The following is a 19,896-nucleotide window of genomic DNA, read 5'->3' on the forward strand; positions in this document are numbered from 1 at the left end:
CAGTGAATTTCCTGTTGGTTAAAGAAGATACTGAGATCACACTGATTTCACTTTTTAAATGGAAGAGATAGACAGCTGTCATTGTTGGTGTTCAAGAAAACCCCGCAGAGCTGAAGAGAGATGTGTTTGAAGCTTCATTTTCAGCAGCCTGGCAAACAGGGCCTTAAAATCTGATTCCAGAATGACTTGCTAATGATGGAACAGATTGCATTGTCTTTAAGCAAATATTTGCTCTCCATTGTAGCATTTGAAATCCTTCTGAATGCAGCTGCAGGAATGATGTCCAGTTGTATAACATTCCTGTTGCTAAGAAGTAACAAAAATAAGTGTAATTATTTATCTTGGATGCCTGGAAATAAAAAAAAGCCCCTCTGACATTTCTTGCACAACGTTTGGTTGAGGCTGACTCACGACGCAGACTCTTATAATTAGCACTAACTTCCATTAATTAGGCTGACACTTAATGGGAGCTATAAAAAGCAACTGGGACATGTCTGGTTTTAATCAGTTACCACAGGCTTCAGTCTGGTTCATGACTGCTGCAGGGATTGATAATGATTCTGTGTTACTAAGAGGCCAAGTACATGAACTTGGTAGGTGCAACCCTCAGCTTAGGGTCACTTAGGCTGGGTAGAGATTGCAGTTCTCATAGATACGCTGTTGGTCCTTACCCCTCCTCTGGTTTTTTGGGAGGGGAAACAGGTAATTCCTTTACCCAGAGAAGCTGTGAATGCTCCATCCCTGGCAGTGTTCAAGGCCAGGTCGGACAGAGCCTTAGGTGACATGGTTTAGTGTGAGGTGTCCCTGCCCATGGCAGGGGGTTGGAATTGGATGATTGTAAGGTCTTTTCTAACCCAAACCATTCTGTGATTCTGTGAAGCATGGTGAGTGGGCTCAGAGTATCTGTAGTTCAGTCATGTCCTTGGGATCCATGCGTGAAGGGCTGAATGCAATCCTAGCAGTGTCTCAGGCTGTATGCTCTGTGTTTTAATAGAAACATGTGAAAAAAGGACTAAGAATTTCAGCTGATGCCACCTGTCACCAGATGAATGTAAAGCCTCTTCTGCTGCTGCTACCTGCACTTGATTTTTACAGTCAGGACTTTTATAGTCTCAGCTCCGGAGCCCTAAACACAAGAGGGATGTGGAGCTGTTGGAGCGAGTCTAGAGGAAGCCACAGAGATGCTGCGAGGGCTGGAGCAGCTCTGCTCTGGAGCCAGGCTGAGAGAGCTGGGCTGGGTCAGCCTGGAGAAGAGAAGGCTCCTGAAGGGGAGACCTGAGAGCAGCTCCAGTGCCTAAAGGGGCTGCAGGAAACCTGGAGATGGGCTTTGGACAAGGGCCTGTAGGGACAGGCGAAGGGGAATGGCTTGAACCTGCCCGAGGGGAGACTGAGATGAGCTCTTAGGCAGAAGCTCTTCCCTGTGAGGGTGCTGAGGCGCTGGCCCAGGGTGCCCAGAGAAGCTGTGGCTGCCCCATCCCTGGCAGTGTTCAAGGCCAGGTTGGACACAGGGGCTTGGAGCAAGCTGCTCTAGTGGAAGGTGTCCCTGCCCGTGGCAGGGGTTGGAGCTGGATGAGCTTTAAGGTCCCTTCAGCCTAAACCAGTCTGGGATTCTAATTTGAGGCCTTGGAGAGTTTAAGTAACTGCACCTGAACTTTTTAAGTTGCCTGAACTGTGACTCTCCGTGTGCCATAATGCACACTCTGATGCAGTTTCTTGCTGTGATTCATATTTACAGAGTTTGTGGATGCAGTGCCCATCTGAAAAACAAATCCATTAAAAAAATCCTATTTGTAGGTATTATAATGCAATTTCTGGAGGAAATGTTTTTTGAGCTCTGAAAGGACAAAGGTTTAACCCAATTGTGTCTTCCCCCTCTCCATGTTGGTTAATGTATTCTTGTGGTTTAAAATAGGAGTCCCTGGGATGACTGAGATTTCAAAAACATCTTTGCTGCCTGTTTTATTTAAAGCTGTGAAACATTTTGTATTACTCCTTTTGTAGAAGTTCTCTGCTAATTGGGCTGTGGGGAATGGTTATTTGAAAACATGCTTAAGTACTCCGATGGCTTTCATCAGCCCAACTTGAGTTCTGTTAGTGTTTATTATTATATAACAAATAATACGTTTATTATTATGTAAAACATCAAAAATTGGTTGGGGTATTCACTTTAATTAGAAAGAACAATACCAAAACTAGGACAAAAGAAGACTCCACTGAGAATAAAATACAGCAGTGTCACATGAAAGGGCACTGGACGCAGGTTGATGAGATCTTTGAGCCTAGGGCAGAAGACACTGTATGGCTCTGAGTAACTATTTCCTTTGTCTCCATTTTCCCCTCTTCTCCTGCCGTCTGTAAACCAACACCTCAGTGTCTACGTGTGCTGTGAGGTTTAATAAAGAAAATGCAGGTGCTTTGCCAGATAGTTATGATATATAGGTCACATTGTTAATAACTCAGATGTGCCTGCATTATATTCAGGCAGAGGTGGATGACCTGGGTGGGATCCTTGTCCCATCTTCTCCTTTTCTTGCTGCTGAAGCTGGAGCAGAGGATGTGGCAGGGTGAGAGCTGGTCCTGGAGCGTGGCAGGAGGATGATGCTTTGCACAAGACCTTGCAGGCATGGTGGGACTCATTGGAGGTTACAATAAGGGAAACTGCTGCATTGCTTCAGCCTGACTGGCTGGCGGGGAAGTTGGCACTTCCCAATCCCTGTCTGGGAACTTAGACAGCATCTTTTTTTCTTTTAATTTATGTATTTATTTTTGGCTGCTTACAAAAGGAAGCACAGTCCCATCTCATTGCAGCACGAGTTGAAACCTTAGCACACAGCACACCAGCTCTGCTGCCCGGGCCTAAGCCTCACACACTACTGTAACAGTCCATATCAAGATGCAGCTTTTCTCATCTCACATCCTCAGGGGGCAGACAGAGGTGGCATGTTCAGTGAGGAATCTTTTAAACCCCTTTTTGCTGTATGAAATTGAATCCCCCAACTGCCTTTTCAGCCCCACTTGGAGCATTGTGTGCAGTTCTGGTGTCCTCAACATAAGGACATGGAGCTGTTGGAGCGAGTCCAGAGGAGGCCACGAGGATGCTCAGGGGCTGGAGCAGCTCCTGTATGGAGCCAGGCTGAGAAAGTTGGGGCTGTTCAGCCTGGAGAAGAGAAGCTGCGTGGAGACCTCAGAGCAGCTTCCAGTGTCTGAAGGGGGCCTACAAGGATGCTGGGGAGGGACTCTTCATCAGGGACTGTAGTGACAGGACAAGGGGTGATGGGTTCAAACTGAAACAGGGGAAGTTCAGGTTAGATATAAGGCAGAAGCTCTTCCCTGTGAGGGTGCTGAGGCGCTGGCCCAGGGTGCTCAGAGAAGCTGTGGCTGCCCCATCCCTGGCAGTGTTCAAGGCCAGGTTGGACACAGGGGCTTGGAGCAACCTGCTCTAGTGGAAGGTGTCCCTGCCCACGGCAGGGGGTTGGAACTGGGTGAGTTTTAAGGTCCCCTCCAACCCAAACTATTCTATGATTTTTATTGTGCAAAATCTAAGCCACCCAACAATAGTAATGGGAGTATTATTTTTACACTGAGGCTGAAAAACAGGTATCTCTGTCCAACTCTGAAGTTTTATTTTAGCACAATCTACCCAGCTCAATGATGTAAAATGTTCTTTCTCTTCTCCAAACTGCTTGGTACCTGTGCCTCACTGGCAGTATTAGGAGCTCTGGGCTTCCAGCTCTTCCAAAAACTAGACCCTGGAGGTATTGGATCAGTATGTTTGAATTGTTGTCTGTGTGCTTGTGGTTTTGTGCATGGGGCCAGAACATCTTCGAACGTGCAAATTTCAGCATCGCTGAGCAATCCCAGTTGTACTGGGCTCGAGCACTGCAGCCAACTGGTGTCTCCTGGCAGCAAAGCGAAGTCATCTACTTATGTCGATGGAGCAGGTAGGTCCTCCATGCTCCAAATGAATACAGTCATGCTAGATCAGAGCAGAATTAAATCAGATGGCTCACTTTATTAATTTGTTCCCTTCCTGGGGGAAAGGAAAATGTGGCTGACAAAGCTGAGCTCCTGGGCTTTAGGGTCACCTTGCTCTCCTTTCCTCCTCTGCTGACATCATGTGTCATTTTGTCCTTGCGTTACAAGCTACTGTTTCATAGAATCCCAGACTGGTTTGTGTTGGAAAAGACCTTAAAGCTCATCGAGTTCCAACCCCTCCCACAGCAAGGACACCTTCCCCTAGAGCAGCTTGCTCCAAGCCCCTGTGTCCAACCTGGCCTTGAACACTGCCAGGGATGGGGCAGCCACAGCTTCTCTGGGCACCCTGGGCCAGCGCCTCAGCACCCTCACAGGGAAGAGCTTCTGCCTAAGAGCTCATCTCAGTCTCCCCTCTGGCAGGTTAAAGCCATTCTCCTTGGCCTGTCCCTACAGGCCCTTGTCCAAAGCCTCTCTTCAGGTTTCCTGCAGCCCCTTTAGGCACTGGAGCTGCTCTAAGGTCTCTCCTTCAGGAGCCTTCTCTTCTTCATCTACATTTGTGTGCGTGATTGGGAGGTTGGTGAAGGATGATGTGGGGGGAACACACTGTACCTAAGAGTTGGCACCACTTTCAGCTGATCTCTTCACTGCAGACCTTGTCGGAGTAATCACTGCACTTATGTTTATGCAGACACCTGTATTGTGGGGTGAGCAGGCGGGCACCCTACAAATGGATAGAGTGTGCTGGTGTGGTTTAGTTCTTAACCCTGAGTCAGAACAAGCAGCTTCTGCCTCCAGCTGTGTCACTACAATGTGGTGTGACCTTGGCATAGGCTGTGAGCTGGCTGTGCAGGGATTGCATCTTCTTGATTAATAGCCTTGCTCTGAGTTCTATCCCCTTGGTTCGACAGCACAAATAAGTCTTTATTACCCTGGTAGCAGCATGGAGTCCTGGCTCAGAAAAGGAGCACAATCCATTCCTGGCTTGGGAACTTTCAGTACAATTAATTATATTGGGATTGCAGTGTAAAAAGGCAGAGATGCTCGAGCCTACAAACACTGTGTGAGTTTAATTAACAGAGTGATTTTGAGCAGCTTTGGGCCCAGCTCCTTTATACTTCTCTATTGGTTTCTATCACTGCCTCAGTAATGAATTGTCGAAGAGTTCAAATGAAATGAGCTTCCGTTCTGCGTGGTGTAAAGCTCTCAAAAGGGGAGAGGAGCTGCTTCTGAAAAGGGGTTTAGTAGTGTGTGAAATAAGGGTGAGAAGGGGGAAGTTTCTCCCTTCCTGTTCACAGGGTGGGGATCACAAACTCAGCCAGTGCAAGAATGAGCCTCCATCAAGTGATCATCCATGCAGAGGATGCTGTGCTCTAGCAATGCATCCAAGCACTGCTGTCTGCATCCAGAGAGACTCTTGTGAGCCTGTACCTGGAAGGTGGCTAATCCCTTCACTGGGCTGGAGCAGGCAAGCTCAGCGTTTTCATAGCATCATAGAATGGTTTGGATTGGAAAGGACCTTAAGATCATCCAGTTCCAACCCCTTGCCATGAGCAGGGACACCTCACACTAAACCATGGCACCCAAGGCTCTGTCCAACCTGGCCTTGAATGCTGCTAGGGATGGAGCATTTACCACTTCTCTGGGCAACCTTTTCCAGGGCCTCAGCACCCTCACAGTAAAGAACTTCTTCCTTATATCCAACCTGAACTTCCGCTGTGTAAGTTTAAACCCATTTTGCAGGATGGAGCCCTGCCTTGTGCAGCATTTCAGCTCATCGGAAGGAGCGCTGTGGGTATTCTCTTGGCCTCCCCATTAAGCTCTCAGATTTTCCCAGAGAACTGGGCAGAGCAAAACAGAGCCCCAGAAAGGGAGCAATTAATTAAGCAGCTCTGTGCCTTCTCCTGGTGTCGACCCTGGCAGTGCCTGTGAACAGCATAAATGCACTCGGCCTTGCTGTCCAGAGCTCTGATCTGGGGGAAGCTGAGCTGCAAAGGGTCTCCTTTCAAAGCCTCTCTTGTCTTCTTTGCTAGCACGTACAAGGACAGTGTTGCAGACATTACTGCTCTGCCTGGAATGGCTAAGGAAAAGAGCTCAACAGATTATTGGGCTTGCTTTTTTCCCCACTTGTGTGTATGTGCTTTTGTTGGAGATGAGGAATTAGCACTACTGGTGTATTTCAAAGACTCTTGAGTGCACACAACCCCATCTGACCTAGGCACTTTTGGATCCTTAAGGCAGAGGTTTCAAGTTTTTTTTGAATGCTGGAAGTCTTGCAGAGGTCTGGGAATGTTAAATGATTGATTATTTGCATCGGAGAGCATCAGAGTCATAGTCCTGGACTGAGACTCCATTGTGCTAGGTGCTGAATGCACACAGAACAGAGTGGCTGCTTTTGCCCTCTGTACATAGAAATCGGAGCTGGAGTCAGCTCCCATCCCTCTTCTCTAATGTGTTTATACATGCTCAGTGTGATACAGAAGCATATCAAATCACTGATACGTTTTTTAGTAGCAGATGAATTACAAATAAAGGTCGGATTTGTGTAGCATGCATTTGCTTGATGTCTGGAATGGCAGAGGACAGTAAACAGTGTGTGATGCCTGGATGAAAACTAACTGTTCACGCTTAGAGTTGATAACAGGGCCTGTGTGTATTTTTGGCTCTTTCTCTGTTATGTCCAGGCCTCTGATCAGTGCTACACTGCCATGACCACATGACTTGAATTTACAGCACTCCTTTGATCACTTTGCCAGCATGACATCTGGCTAGTTTCCCTTTGCCAGGGTCCCAGGATTGTGGTGAGGTTCTCACAGTTATTTGTATCTATCTTTTTCCCTTTACAATTTGCCTCAGCAATGAATAGTTCCTCCTCTCCCTGTAGATGTGGGTTTGGGCTTTATTTGTTTGGGGTTTGTTTCCTTCTTTCCAGCCAAATTCAGCCCTACACCAATGATGTGAGGTTCTGTACAGGCTATCCCAGGGCCCTTACCCTTGCTGTTGTTGAGCATCTTGGGATAGTCCATGAAGTTGCGGTGCTGATGGTTCATTTTTGTACACGTAGGTGGTACTCAGTGTACAAGTTAGAAAGATTGGTCCTCACGGGATGCCTGTTGCTGAGAAAAGACTGAAATCAGTTCCTATGGGAGTTGTTCTGCACTTGTCCTCCCCAAAAGCTCCATCTTAGGCACAGAGAGGCTTTATTCTCACAGCACAAAATCGATCCGTGACTGTGAAGTGTTTGACCATGGTTGACATCTTGGGAGCAATAAGGGCTTTATTTTTCATTACTTTCGGATATCTTGCAGTCAGCAAGCCCCTTGGAAGATAACTAGTCATCATGCTTGGGTTGTTAGTCAGTAGGAAATGAGAACCAGTTCAAAGTGCTCACAAGGAGCATTGCTGGAGACTCTCATCTGCCATAGTAACCTGTAGTCACTGAAATGTCAATGCCATGCCTGAACAGCCTCTGAGAATCATAGAATCCCAGACTGGTTTGGATTGGAAGGGACCTGAAAGCTCATCCAGTTCCAACGCCCCTGCCATAGGCAGGAACATCTTCCACTGGACCAGGTTGCTCCAAGCCTCATCCAGCCTGGCCTTGAACACTGCCAGGGATGGGGCAGCCACAGCTTCTCTGGGCACCCTGGGCCAGCGCCTCAGCACCCTCACAGGGAAGAGCTTCTGCCTTATATCTACCCTGAACTTCCCCTGTTTCAGTTTGAACCCATCACCCCTTGTCCTATCACTACAGTCCCTGATGAAGAGTCCCTCTCCAGCAACCCTGTAGCCCCCTTCAGACACTGGAAGCTGCTCTGAGGTCTCCACGCAGCTTCTCTTCTCCAGGCTGAACAGCCCCAGTTTTCCTAAGATCTGTGAGAAACGTGTGTCTCACTCAATCCTGTAGCTCTGTGGGACAGGATCTCCTGCAAGGTAGCTGGTAGCACACTTTACTTTCGAGTGTTGCATCAAGGGCTTCATATCAGCGAGACCTTAGAGACCTGCACATCAAACCGAGCAGACCCGAGTGGGTACTTCAGCAATTGCAAGCTTTTCAACATGTTTATGTCTTGTGTCCAGTCCTGGCCCAGTCACAGTTGTTTCTTATTTATTTAGGGGAAATTCTTTAACTGAAGAGCCTCAGATTGGAATGTTTCAGCAAAGCCTAAAACCTGGGCACAGGTAGCAGAAGAACCTGCATCTCCTGTTTCCCACTGCAGGCAAATCTCTGTGGCCTGGCAAGCAAAAGTGATATTGAACAATTTTGGCCAGTGACTCATTGTGTCATGTTTGTTGTTTGTATTGCTATAGCAGTTGAGGCTCTTAAGCTTTGGATCCAAGACCTTGTTGTGCCAGGTGCTGTAGGAACATGGAAAACTGAAAAACAAACCAGCAGGGCCTTGTGAGGAAGGACGTGGGTTTCTGTGTGACCCAAGACAACAGATGGCTCCAGATGGGGGAGCACAAGGAGCTGATGAGATAATAGTGACCTGTGCAGTGAGTAATAGTCTCGGTACGTCACTTATCTAAACACTGCTGAGGTTTTGTAGACACTACAGCAAAGGGCAGCTTGAAGGAGGATGATCAAGTGACGGCAGAAGTTTATAGTGACATCCCAGCAAGAGAGAAGGGCAGCAGAGGGAGAAGAGGCAACTGAAAATGATGCTTGAGGAAAGATACTTGCCTTAAATGTGGTGAGCATCGTAGGTGCTGTGGTCATGTGTGAGAGAGTGCAGGTGTTGGAACAAAGCAGAGACAGAAAGTGTGTTTGTTGGAGCAGGGAAAGCAGAGCCCATGGGGAAGGGAAACCTACCGGCACATTACGTATTCAGGCTTGACCTGGCACTTTCCTCTGGTGTGTTTACTACTAGAAACTCAAGGAAAAAGAAAGTTCTGTTTCTCTGGATCATAACCTTTAGCCATCATGTGACATGAGGGAACAGATGAGAGAAGCAGAATGTGTGTGTTCCTTTATTTGCGGTGCAGATGCCTCCATCAGGGGTAAAGGGAAAACGCTGCTTTTTGTGGTGGTGTTTATTTAAACTTCAGTTGAACAAAATGAGCCTGTGCAGAAACTCCAGTGAACATCCTCGTTCAGCTGAAACCTTGCAGAGCAAGATGCGAGTCAAATGCCAACCCCAGCAATTAGCACGCAGCCTTTCATGCGTGTTAAACTGTGCTTAATCTCTACTGATCAGGTTCTTTCGCTCCTACACGCTGCCTTCAGCTATAATAATGTCAAGTTAAAGATGTACCCAGAGACAGCAGCTGCCCGGTCCATGGTTTTTGTGAAGCAGATCACTCTCTCATCTGGTTTGCTTCCCATGCAGCATGAGGGGAAACACAGCTGACTCTCTTTGGGAAGCTCTCACTGGCTTGAGGATGTCCAGGAGCCCAAGTGCTCAGAGCCCCACAGTGTAAAAGGTATTGCTTGGAGTGTGGCTTCCCCACAGCAAAACTAAACCTTTGAAAGGTGTGTTGCTGTTGATAGGAAGGTTTCTTACCAAGGAAGTGGAGAGTCAAGGAAGCTTTTTGTATCCTGTGTAATACAGCATGATGTGGCTGCAGAACAAGAGAGGATGTGTTTAAATAGAGTCCCCAGAAGGCTGCTGGAGAAATAGCTTCGTAATAGGAAATGCATTGGTTGCTTCTGCATAACGTGATATCCCAAATGTGTGCTCTGCAGTAGGAGCATCTTTTAGCTGAAGCGTTTTGAGTTGTGTGGAAGGAGCCCAGTTCTTTATCTGGAAGGCTCTTTCAGCAAAAAGCTTTGGGCTTGCCACTAGAGGGGGACTGCAGGCCATACACCGTGCATCCATCCTGGGACCTTCCCCAGCCACCTCTCAGTGCTAACACCCGTAGCAGGACCCTCTCTGGTTTGCTGAGCTTTGGGATGTCACAGCACCCATAAAGGTCAGACCTTGCAGCCAAAAACGGGCCTGGACAAGGGGAGCCCGATTGGTGCAATGCCTGGGTGCTTCTCCAGTGATGTAGTTCTGCAGAGCAGCATTGTTTATTCCTACACAGCTACAGAAAGCTCTTTGAGCATGAATGGTGTTAAGTGAAAGCTGAATAGGGTTTGTGCAACCTCCCTGAGTCATGGAGAGGTGTGAATAACCCCTCTCCATCCCTGGACGAAGGAGCTTAACAGCGGCATACCCAGCAGTGCCATTAAACTGGTCAAAGATGAAACAGAAACATGAGTGCTCCTGTCTCCTGGAAGAAACCTGAGGGCTTTCTAACAGACTCACCTGTGTGCTGGGCCTGACCTACCTGTTTCCTGTTGCTTGCAGGGCTTTTACCCGTGTGTTCACCTTTGGCCCGACGTTTCGAGCGGAGAACTCACAGAGTCGCCGGCATCTGGCAGAGTTCTATATGGTGGAGGCTGAGCTGTCCTTCACTGAGAGCCTTCAAGACATCATGCAGGTGAGCACTCCAAGTTGTCTGCACAGGACCAGTGCCAGAGCTGCTTCTTCCTCCCTGAGCTGTGTTTCTGGTCCTCAGTTGAGGTCATGGCTCCTTTCGCCTTGTGTAGAGGTTGCAAAGAGGCTTCCCAAGGATCAGGGTTTGCTCAGCAGAAGTGAAGCCACAGAGGGAATTTGAAAAGGAAGAGATAGGTGCAAACACAGCCCTCATCTGAATGGGAGGCTGCACAGTTGCTGTGTTGCCAGGAAATGTGTAAAGGTGCTAATGAAAGTGGCACTCTCCCCTTCCAACTCTTCAGCATCTCTCCAGTGAGTGAGCAGTATCTATGCAGTGTGTCCCTGGATGTGCTTGGAAGGAGCTCCTTGAAACCCACATTGAAATCTGAAGCAGAAACAGCAGTTCCTGGCATACACTATTCACTGTGGCTTTAGCAGAGGACTGAAGGAAATCCTTAGTCAGTCAGCTTTTGGTTTTTCAGGATTGACCTCTTGGTTGCAGTTTAACCTCATGATGGATGCTAATGCATTTTACTAGTCTCAGCACAAGCCAGCTTGTGCCCAGTAGGACTTGTAAGTAAACATCCACATGCTCTCATATATCAGATAAGCTCCTTGGGAAGCTATTGGAGAAACAGCCTTAAAAAGAAAAAGACCTGAGGCACTGTAAAAAAGAACATCCACGTGTTGGTTTCTTCAGCCTGGATCATATACAGGCTGCTGAGTCAGTATGGCCTGAGCATCCTCTATCCCTTGTGTGTGCTGCTTCTGCATCTTGGGTGTCTGGATGGCAATGGGCTGTGTGGGCTGACCTGCTGGGAATCTGTGTTCATTCATAGCATCCCATTCTTTCTCTTCTTTCTCCTTTTCCCCAGGACAACTTTGTGTATTCTTAGAGCTCAGCATAAGTCTGCATTTATGCTTCCTGAGCCCCATTTCTCTAGGTGATCAGGAGCTGATTGAAGTCTTTACTGCCTTTATCTAGTATAATAAGCAGGATCTTCCCTTTGAGCCTTTGAACACATCATTAAGATATAGAATCTTAGAGTCACAGACTTGTTTGTGTTGAAGGAGACCTTGAAGCTCATCCAGTTCCAACCCCTGCCACGGGCAGGGACACCTTCCACTGGAGCAGCTTGCTCCAAGCCCCTGTGTCCAACCTGGCCTTGAACGCTGCCAGGGATGGGGCAGCCACAGCTTCTCTGGGCACCCGGTGCCAGCGCCTCAGCACCCTCACAGGGAAGAGCTTCTGCCTAAGAGCTCATCTCAGTCTCCCCTCTTTCAGTACTGTTTCTGTGTATCTGTACTTTTGTGCTGAGAACCCTCATTTCTTGCATTTTTAAAGTGCAGATAGCCAGTTCAGACAATTCAGAGAGTTAGATTTGAGAACTGTTCTGGACTGTGTAGGGCTTTTATTGTAGGGAAAGGAGGAACTTCCCTCCTTGGCTTGGCTTTTGTTGTTGCTAAAGAGCTTGTGAAGTCTCTGCTTGTGCTCTTCTCTTTCTGTTCTTCCCTCTGTTCCAAAATCTTACCCTATAGCAGAAAGCCTCCCAGCAGCCATCGTTTTGTATTCCTCATAGCGAGCTTGCATTGCAACACACTTACTTCTGTGCTGTTCTCATTTGCAGAAGTGGAGTTCCCGTTTCCCTTATTTTTAAACCATTGGGCAATCTCTCCTTCAAAACAAAACAAACCTGACAGCTGCTCTAAAGCCTGAAACTGAAGTTTCTCTTTCCCCTCATCACTGACCTAAATTCAGTGCTCTCTCATGGATCGGCCCCTTGGGCACTTGGTTTGTCGTCATCTCTATATTCTTTGTTCAGTGTGGAACACCCAGTTGAGAGCCTCGGGGGCTCTTGGCCAGGGCGAGCATCTGAACTTTGTCCTCACATAAGAGCCGGATTGTTTAAAACTTGAGTTTTAAAACTGGTATTCAACATTTGCACTGAATACCTCTTAACTGCAGCAAGTCAGTGTGCTGGGAATGCTCTGTGAGGTGTGTGCTTATACACCATGAAAGAAGAGCCTTACTATGAAGAGGTGCATGTTTGCCATTCGCTGGCTTGAGAGCTTTCTCTCAGCCAAAGCTCCAAAAGACACGTTTCCTTACAAAATAAAAGGGAAAGGAAGAGTTAATAACAAAGTTACATGTATTTGGGAGCAAAGGGCCTGGTATCTTGGAGCAAGGGCCTTTTTTCCCCCACCGTAATAAGCCTGGAATAGTGCTCAGTTATTCCTAAATTAGTAACACAATTCCTGTGAAGTCTCATGTGTCTTGATCATGCAGTCTAAATGTGTGTTTTGTGCCAAAATGTGTTTTAGTGCTGCAAAGAAGCTTAAACTCATGGTGCTGGTTTCACAATACTTTCTGTGGAAAGTCCCATGTGCTCAGTGTAGTACTCAACCCTGCATGGCTGGGTGACAGTGTTAGTAATTCAGGGCACAGGGTTTATGTGAGTGTATCTCAGAAGAGGCCTCTGTGGCCTCTTCCAGAACAGTCGAGTCAGGTTCCCCTAAGGCACTTCTCTCTCAAACTGAATGAGAAAGAGAAGAGAGTTACACAAAGATCAGGTTAAGACAGTATCATAGAATCATAGAATAGTTCGGGTTGGAAAGGACCTTAAGATCATCCAGTTCCAACCCCCCTGCCATGGGCAGGGACACCTCACACTAAACCATGGCACCCAAGGCCTCATCCAACCTGGCCTTGAACACCACCAAGGATGGAGCATTCACAACTTCCCTGGGCAACCTATTCCAGTGCCTCAGCACCCTCACAGTAAAGAATTTCTTCCTTATATCCAATCTAAACTTCCCCTGTTTCAGTTTGAACCCGTTACCCCTTGTCCTGTCACTGCAGTCCCTGATGAAGAGTCCCTCCCCAGCATCCTTGTAAGCCCCCTTCAGATACTGGAAGCTGCTCTGAGGTCTCCACGAAGCTTCTCTTCTCCAAGCTGAACAGCCCCAACTTTCTCAGCCTCTCTTCATACAGGAGGTGCTCCAGTCCCCTGATCGAATCAGAGAATGGTTTGGGTTGGAAGGGACCTTAAAGCTCATCCAGTTCCAACCCTTGCCACGGGCAGGGACACCTTCCATTAGAGCAGCTTGCTCCGAGCCCCTGTGTCCAACCTGGCCTTGAACACTGCCAGGGATGGGGCAGCCACAGCTTCTCTGGGCACCCTGTGCCAGGGCCTCAGCACCCTCACAGGGAAGAGCTTCTGCCTAAGAGCTCATCTCAGTCTCCCCTCTGGCAGGTTCAAGCCATTCCCCTTGGCCTGGCCCTACAGGCCCTTATAAAATGGACTGTTGTCATTAAAGGAAGGAGAGTCTTGTCTGTCAGACCACTCCTTCACAGGCCATTGAAGCTGAACAGTAAATGCTGATGGAGGTTAGGGAACAGAGAGTGTCAGCTATGGCTGCTGGATGCCACTTCATAGAAGGAACCTGTAGCCCTGCAGATACCCAGATGTCCCTATAGAGCGCTGTGCAAGGCACTTGGAACAAATCCTTTCCACATGCTTACTAGTGTTTGTTCCCTGGAGCCTGCAGTCAGATTTGCTCAACTGCCTTTGCCTTGGCACTGAAGACAGAAAATACTCCGAGTGCAAACTGCTTTGGGAATCAACCCACACCTGTGTTTCAGATCTGAGGTGCCCTGAAACAGACGCCCAAGTTCAGCACTATTGCAGCTTCATTTCATGCCTCGAATCCCGTCTGTAAATGGAGGTAATAATGCTCCATGTCATTGGGCTGTAATGACAGCAGACTAATTTTGATGAAGTACATAACCAGTGGAAGACAATACTTCTGCCCTCAGGACAGAGCTCAAATACTGGGTGTTAAATTGTATTCTTCATCTTAAAGAGATGTATTGTACACCTCTTAAAGAGACAATGCTGCTAGGATGTGACCTTGTCAAGGAAGACTAATGCTATCCATAAACTCCTAAAAATGCCCTCAGGAAAACTTCCTTCTGGCATTTCCTAATTTTGCAGCCTAAATAATGTGGTTTTTAACATGGGTTTGTATGTGTGTTTGAATTCAATAACGTCTGCATGTATGGCCTATTTGAGACCCCAGTAGTGTCCTGAGTGAAGTGGGATACTTTAAATCCAGTGCGCTGCCAAGACATTCAAGACCCGCCTGGACACATTCCTGTGTAACCTTATCTAGGTGTTCCTGCTCTGGCAGGGGGATTGGACTAGATGATCTTTTGAGGTCCCTTCCAATCTCTAACATACTGTGATACTGTGATACTGTGAAGATGACGACCTACAAATACAGCTACAAGACACAGCACTGAAGAGAGGAGGAGAGAGGGGCAGCCGGCATCTCAGAGGACAGATGAGTGTGGAGACCTTGGACTTTCAGTTCAGGACTGGAGGAGCAATGGCTCCAGTGAATCCAGAGATTTCCATACAAACTGGACCCATTCTACAAAGATGCTGCGAGGGCTGGAGCAGCTCTGCTCTGGAGCCAGGCTGAGAGAGCTGGGCTGGGTCAGCCTGGAGAAGAGAAGGCTCCTGAAGGGGAGGCCTGAGAGCAGCTCCAGTGCCTAAAGGGGCTGCAGGAAACCTGGAGAGGGGCTTGGGACAAGGGCCTGTAGGGACAGGCCAAGGGGAATGGCTTGAACCTGCCAGAGGGGAGACTGAGAGGAGCTCTTAGGCAGAAGCTCTTCCCTGTGAGGGTGCTGAGGCGCTGGCCCGGGGTGCCCAGAGAAGCTGTGGCTGCCCCATCCCTGGCAGTGTTCAAGGCCAGGTTGGACACAGGGGCTTGGAGCAAGCTGCTCCAGTGGAAGGTGTCCCTGCCCGTGGCAGGGAGTTGGAACCGGATGAGCTTTAAGGTCCCCTCCAGCACAAACCAATCTGTGATTCTATGTTTGGTAAATGAGGGAAAAAGCCACTGGAATAATAGCAATTAGTTCACCCCAGAGGTGGGACTCCTGATGCCCCAAAGCCCATTAATATGGGTGCTTCATAATGGGAATGCAGAAGTTGTGCTGGTAGGAGGGCAGAGAAGGAAGAGAGATGTTCCCCCTTCTCCCTCCCAGCCTTTCTCACTTCACCTTTCAAAGCAGTTCAGCAGTATCAGTCCTGGCTTTCCCTGATGTTGCTGTGGAACTTAATGGTTAACTGTCCAATTTTGATGAGGAGCAGCTCCCAGCTGTCTTGTTTAATTTTAACTTGGATCTTCTGATATTGCAACTTATCCTCTTCCCAAATAAAATTATAACCAGAGCTGAAACAGAGAAAAGCATCCAGAAATCAGCACTAAACGTCAGCAGCAGAATTGGAGGTGCTGTGCACTACAAGAAGGGCTCAAATCACCATCTTTATTGCACAAGACACTTTCAGGAAACTCACAAGAGCAGCCAGTAGAATTTGTGTTGCTGCATTTATCTGGGCCATGCATATGGATGCAGTGTAGATGACAGGCTATTTACATATGAAACATTCACCAAGTGGACCACTATTTCTTGCCTTCATACTTGCTCACACACACCATACGTGTGTGCACATATACACACATACACACAGAGGGGAGGATCTACATCTGATCTTGGTCATAAAGTCTCCTCTCTCAGCTATATGACAGCCCACAACCCACTCTGGAGAGATGCTGTTGCTATAGAATCATAGAATCATGGAATAGTTTGGGCTGGAAGGGACATTAAGATCCTCCAGTTCCAACCCCTGCCATGGGCAGGGACCCCTTCCACTAGAGCAGCTTGCTCCAAGCCCCTGTGTCCAACCTGGCCTTGAACACTGCCAGGGATGGGGCAGCCACAGCTTCTCTGGGCACCCTGGGCCAGCGCCTCAGCACCCTCACAGTAAAGAACTTCTGCCTTATCTCCAAGCTAAATCTCCCCTGTCTAAGTTTGAACCCATTAGCCCTTGTCCTATGACTACAGTCCCATGTTTCTTTCAGGATATGTTCAAACCAATCACTTTGCCTGTATCTCCAGCTCATGTCTTCCCTCAAACCGGTGAGCCAGTGCTTATGTTTCCCCACTCATTTTCACATAGCCTGCTCTCCAGTCCCTCATTATGCTCAAAGCCAGAACTTCTCAGTTCAACAGCTTTCCCCCCCTCCCTTTCTTTATCCCCTCCCCTGTTCATGCCTATTGCACATTTGGCATGAATAAGAGCTAAGAGCAGCGAGGAGGCCAGCGCCTGACCCACATGTCTGTCTCTTTTGCCAGGATAAAAACCTCCATTTCAAACCTGGAAATGTTTCTCAGATTGTTTTTCCCATCCCACCCACCTCTTTTTTCCACAGGAGGAAGCTGCTCATGTGGAATGCTGTGGGAACCTAACTGTTACTTTATCGCACAGTGAGGAAAAGAAGTGCTAATTAAACAACATGCTCTTCTGAAACCAGATGATACTTTCATTTGCTAGAAAGAGGAAGCTTCATGTAAAATCCCTTTGTCTCTGCCTGGTGAAACCAGATGAAATGCCAAGAAGTTTTCTAATTTCATTTGCATAAGCCTTTTTCTTGCTGCTTTGAAGAAAGTTCAAAGCTGCCTGGTTGGTTATTTGCTACTCAGCAGCAGGAATGCTGGCTTTTCATTTCCTCTGTGTTTTGAGTACCAGGAGGGGGAAAACTCTTCCATCTGCATATGGTAATGCTGTTCCTTTATTTGGATCTTGAGGGCCCACGTTGATGCAGGAGTCTAGAGGCTGAGTTCGGCTCCAGAGGAGTCAGAATGGATTTACCAGCTTCTCTGGGCTGATGGGATGCAGAGGTGGTTCAAGTGATGAAGGATGTTCTTCTAAGTATGAGAGTTTGAATAACGTGCCTGAAATCTCATCTCGGCTATGTCAATAGCTCAGCTTCTTCTTTTCTGTGCCTTTTGTTCCTCTTACCCTCTAAGATCTGGTGCCTTGTAAGGCAGAGACCTGCTCAGATCTGCTGACTGAACATCAGGTTTGTCTTGTCACAGTCTCCCGTGAGCTTTGCTGTGTCTAGGGACTGCTACTCAGTTATCATCAGTGGATACTTCACTTCTCTCCACTCTACAACTAAAGATGCTCATAATAAAAGCCAGGAATGTACCAAGACTTTCAGAGGTGGGAAAAACCTGGTCCTGTCCCAGGCTGAGATGTGCAGCCCAGTTGCATGGCTCTGTTTCTTAAGGCGATAAGAATAGGGATGGTGATTTTGGAGAAGAGTTGGGATCGTCAGTACTAGACAGGTACCAACTACCTCTTTGTGCAGGTGTAGGGCTATGGGGAGCCATGGAAACTCTTTATGTGCACAACAGCAAGTGTTTTGGATGGTCTGCTTTGCTTACCCAAAAGAGAAGATCACTCTCACAGTTGATCAGAACACCACAGCATCCCACATGGGGCCTTTTTTTGGTCAGAACCAAAATGGCATTTTAATTTCTTCATGAAATTAAATTTTACTGGGTAAGTATATCCAAATTGGATGATAATGGCGTTTAGTTAATTCACATTGGTTTAGGGAAATGAAACCACATCTATTTTAGTTTCTCAAACATCCCTGCATTGCTGTCCTCTGCTTTAGCTCTCTCCTCTTCTCTGTACGTGTTCTCTTTGCTTTGCTCTTACTGAGTGGTTTCTCTAGCTGGGATCTGTTTGATGGGCTGGCTCTACACAGTACGCTTTCCACAGAATCACAGACTGGTTTGGGTTGGAAAGTACCTTAAGATCATCCAGTTCCACCCTCCCTGCATGGGCAGGGATGCCTCACACTAGACCATGTCACCCAAAGCTCTGTCCAACCTGGCCTTGAACACTGCCAGGGATGGAGCATTTACAACTTCTTTGGGCACCCTGGGCCAGCCCCTCACCACCCTCACAGGGAAGAGCTTCTTCCTTATATCTAACCTGAACTTCCCCTGTTTCAGTTTGAACCCGTTACCCCTTGTCCTGTCACTACAGTCCCTGATGAAGAGTCCCCCTCCAGCATCCTTGTAGCCCCCTTCAGACACTGGAAGCTGCTCTGAGGTCTCCACGCAGCTTCTCTTCTCCAGGCTGAACAGCCCCAACTTTCTCAGCCTGTCTTCATACAGGAGCTGCTCCAGCCCCTGAGCATCCTCGTGGCCTCCTCTGGACTTGTTCCAGCAGCTCCATGTCCTTTTTATGTTGAGGACACCAGAGCCACCCACAGTGCTCCAAGTACTCCTCTCCTTTAGTTCTGCCTCTTCTAACAACAAAGCACAAACCCAGAATTGCTCATTGCAGAACAGACACCTCACTAATAATTAATCTGAGACCAGGCACCACAAGTGGTTGCAGAGTGGGTGTTTGTGGCTGCCCAGGGCTGCTGCTTGAATACTTCAGCTGTGCCTTTTTCACTGGAGATACCATACTGAAGGTCCTGAGGACAGCAGAAATACAGGTTCCAGTCCTCTTCAGCTACTGAGCAATCCTGTTAGGCAGTCTGACCATGCAGAAGGACAGAAGCTCCTTCTCTACCCTTTGGCTGATGTGCACTGTGTTTTATTTATAGCCTGGGACATCTAAGCAATGTTAATTTTTCATGCTCCTGTTTTCTCTATTAGGTTATGGAAGATCTTTTCAAGACTGTAACAAGCACTGTGCTCTCCAAATGTCCTCGTGATGTTGAGCTATTTCATAAATACATAGCTCCTGGCCAGAAGGTAATAAATGTGACAGGAAAGAGCTGCAATTTATGTGTTTTGGGGGCTTTTTACTATAGGGGGCTTAATTGTGTTATTGTTTTTATTACTGTGTTGTCCTGTGTTAACAAACTATGAGGAGCTAAAGGTCAGTCTTGAGCTTAAGTGAGTGTTCAGGCCAGCAGAGGGAGGACACAGAACTTTCTATAGCTGGTAGCCCGTGTGGCAGAACTGTAGCTGTCACATCATCCAACCTCTGAATCATCAGCTGCTGTAACGTGGTACCCTTTAAGCACTGAATAGCTGGGATTTTGGCCCATATTTAGATGACAATGCAGAACTGCACATTAAAACTTAGAAGGAGGTGCTTTTCTGAGTTTCCTCTGGTTCCTTGAACCCTCAAGAGTAGCTTTACATTTTCATTTTCTCTTGTTTTGACCAAGGGCAGGTTGGAACAAATGCTGAAGAAGAGATTTGTAACGTAAGTACTTCTGTTTCAAAGTGATCTGGAAGAGGGCTTTTGGGGGAAGAGTTCCTATTTTGTGTATGTCCTTTTCCTTTCCCAGCTCAGTGTCTTCTGGGTTAGCGTGATGTCTCCAAAAGAGCATGAATTGCAGTTCCCTTTGTACTGTACTGCATGAGACCTGCATCTGAATCTGCTGGCCTTTGACTTTTGCTTCCCTGGGCAAGATCCTTGTTCTGTATGGGTATCTTCCTTCCAGCATGTACCTGCACAGTGGTTTCCTCACTGCCCTGCTTGGGTTTGGCTTTGGTGCTCTGCCTTTCTTCAAGCTACCACTCCAGTGGCTCCGTTTTTATGAAGCTACAGTTTGCTGTTTTAACATCCCAGTTGGTTCTCTATTTCCAATTGCTTGTGCAGCTCCTTTTCCC

General features: G+C 47.6%; 1 protein-coding gene across 3 annotated transcripts in view; it reads left to right on the forward strand.

The window, feature by feature from the left end:
- NARS2 (asparaginyl-tRNA synthetase 2, mitochondrial) overlaps positions 1-19,896 on the forward strand; it is a 61,774-nt gene that overhangs the window by 26,970 nt on the left and 14,908 nt on the right. For 2 of the 3 annotated variants that reach the window (XM_080613146.1, XM_080613148.1), the window contains 3 exons: positions 10,266-10,398; positions 18,928-19,026; positions 19,449-19,486. In XM_080613146.1, coding sequence (XP_080469272.1) covers positions 10,266-10,398; positions 18,928-19,026; positions 19,449-19,486 — 270 coding nt within the window. The remainder of the gene's footprint in view (positions 1-10,265; positions 10,399-18,927; positions 19,027-19,448; positions 19,487-19,896) is intronic. The other variant, XM_080613147.1, reaches the window with a different exon arrangement.

This window comes from Psittacula echo, assembly GCF_963264785.1.
Source record: "Psittacula echo genome assembly, chromosome: 3".
Lineage (NCBI taxonomy): Eukaryota > Metazoa > Chordata > Aves > Psittaciformes > Psittacidae > Psittacula > Psittacula echo.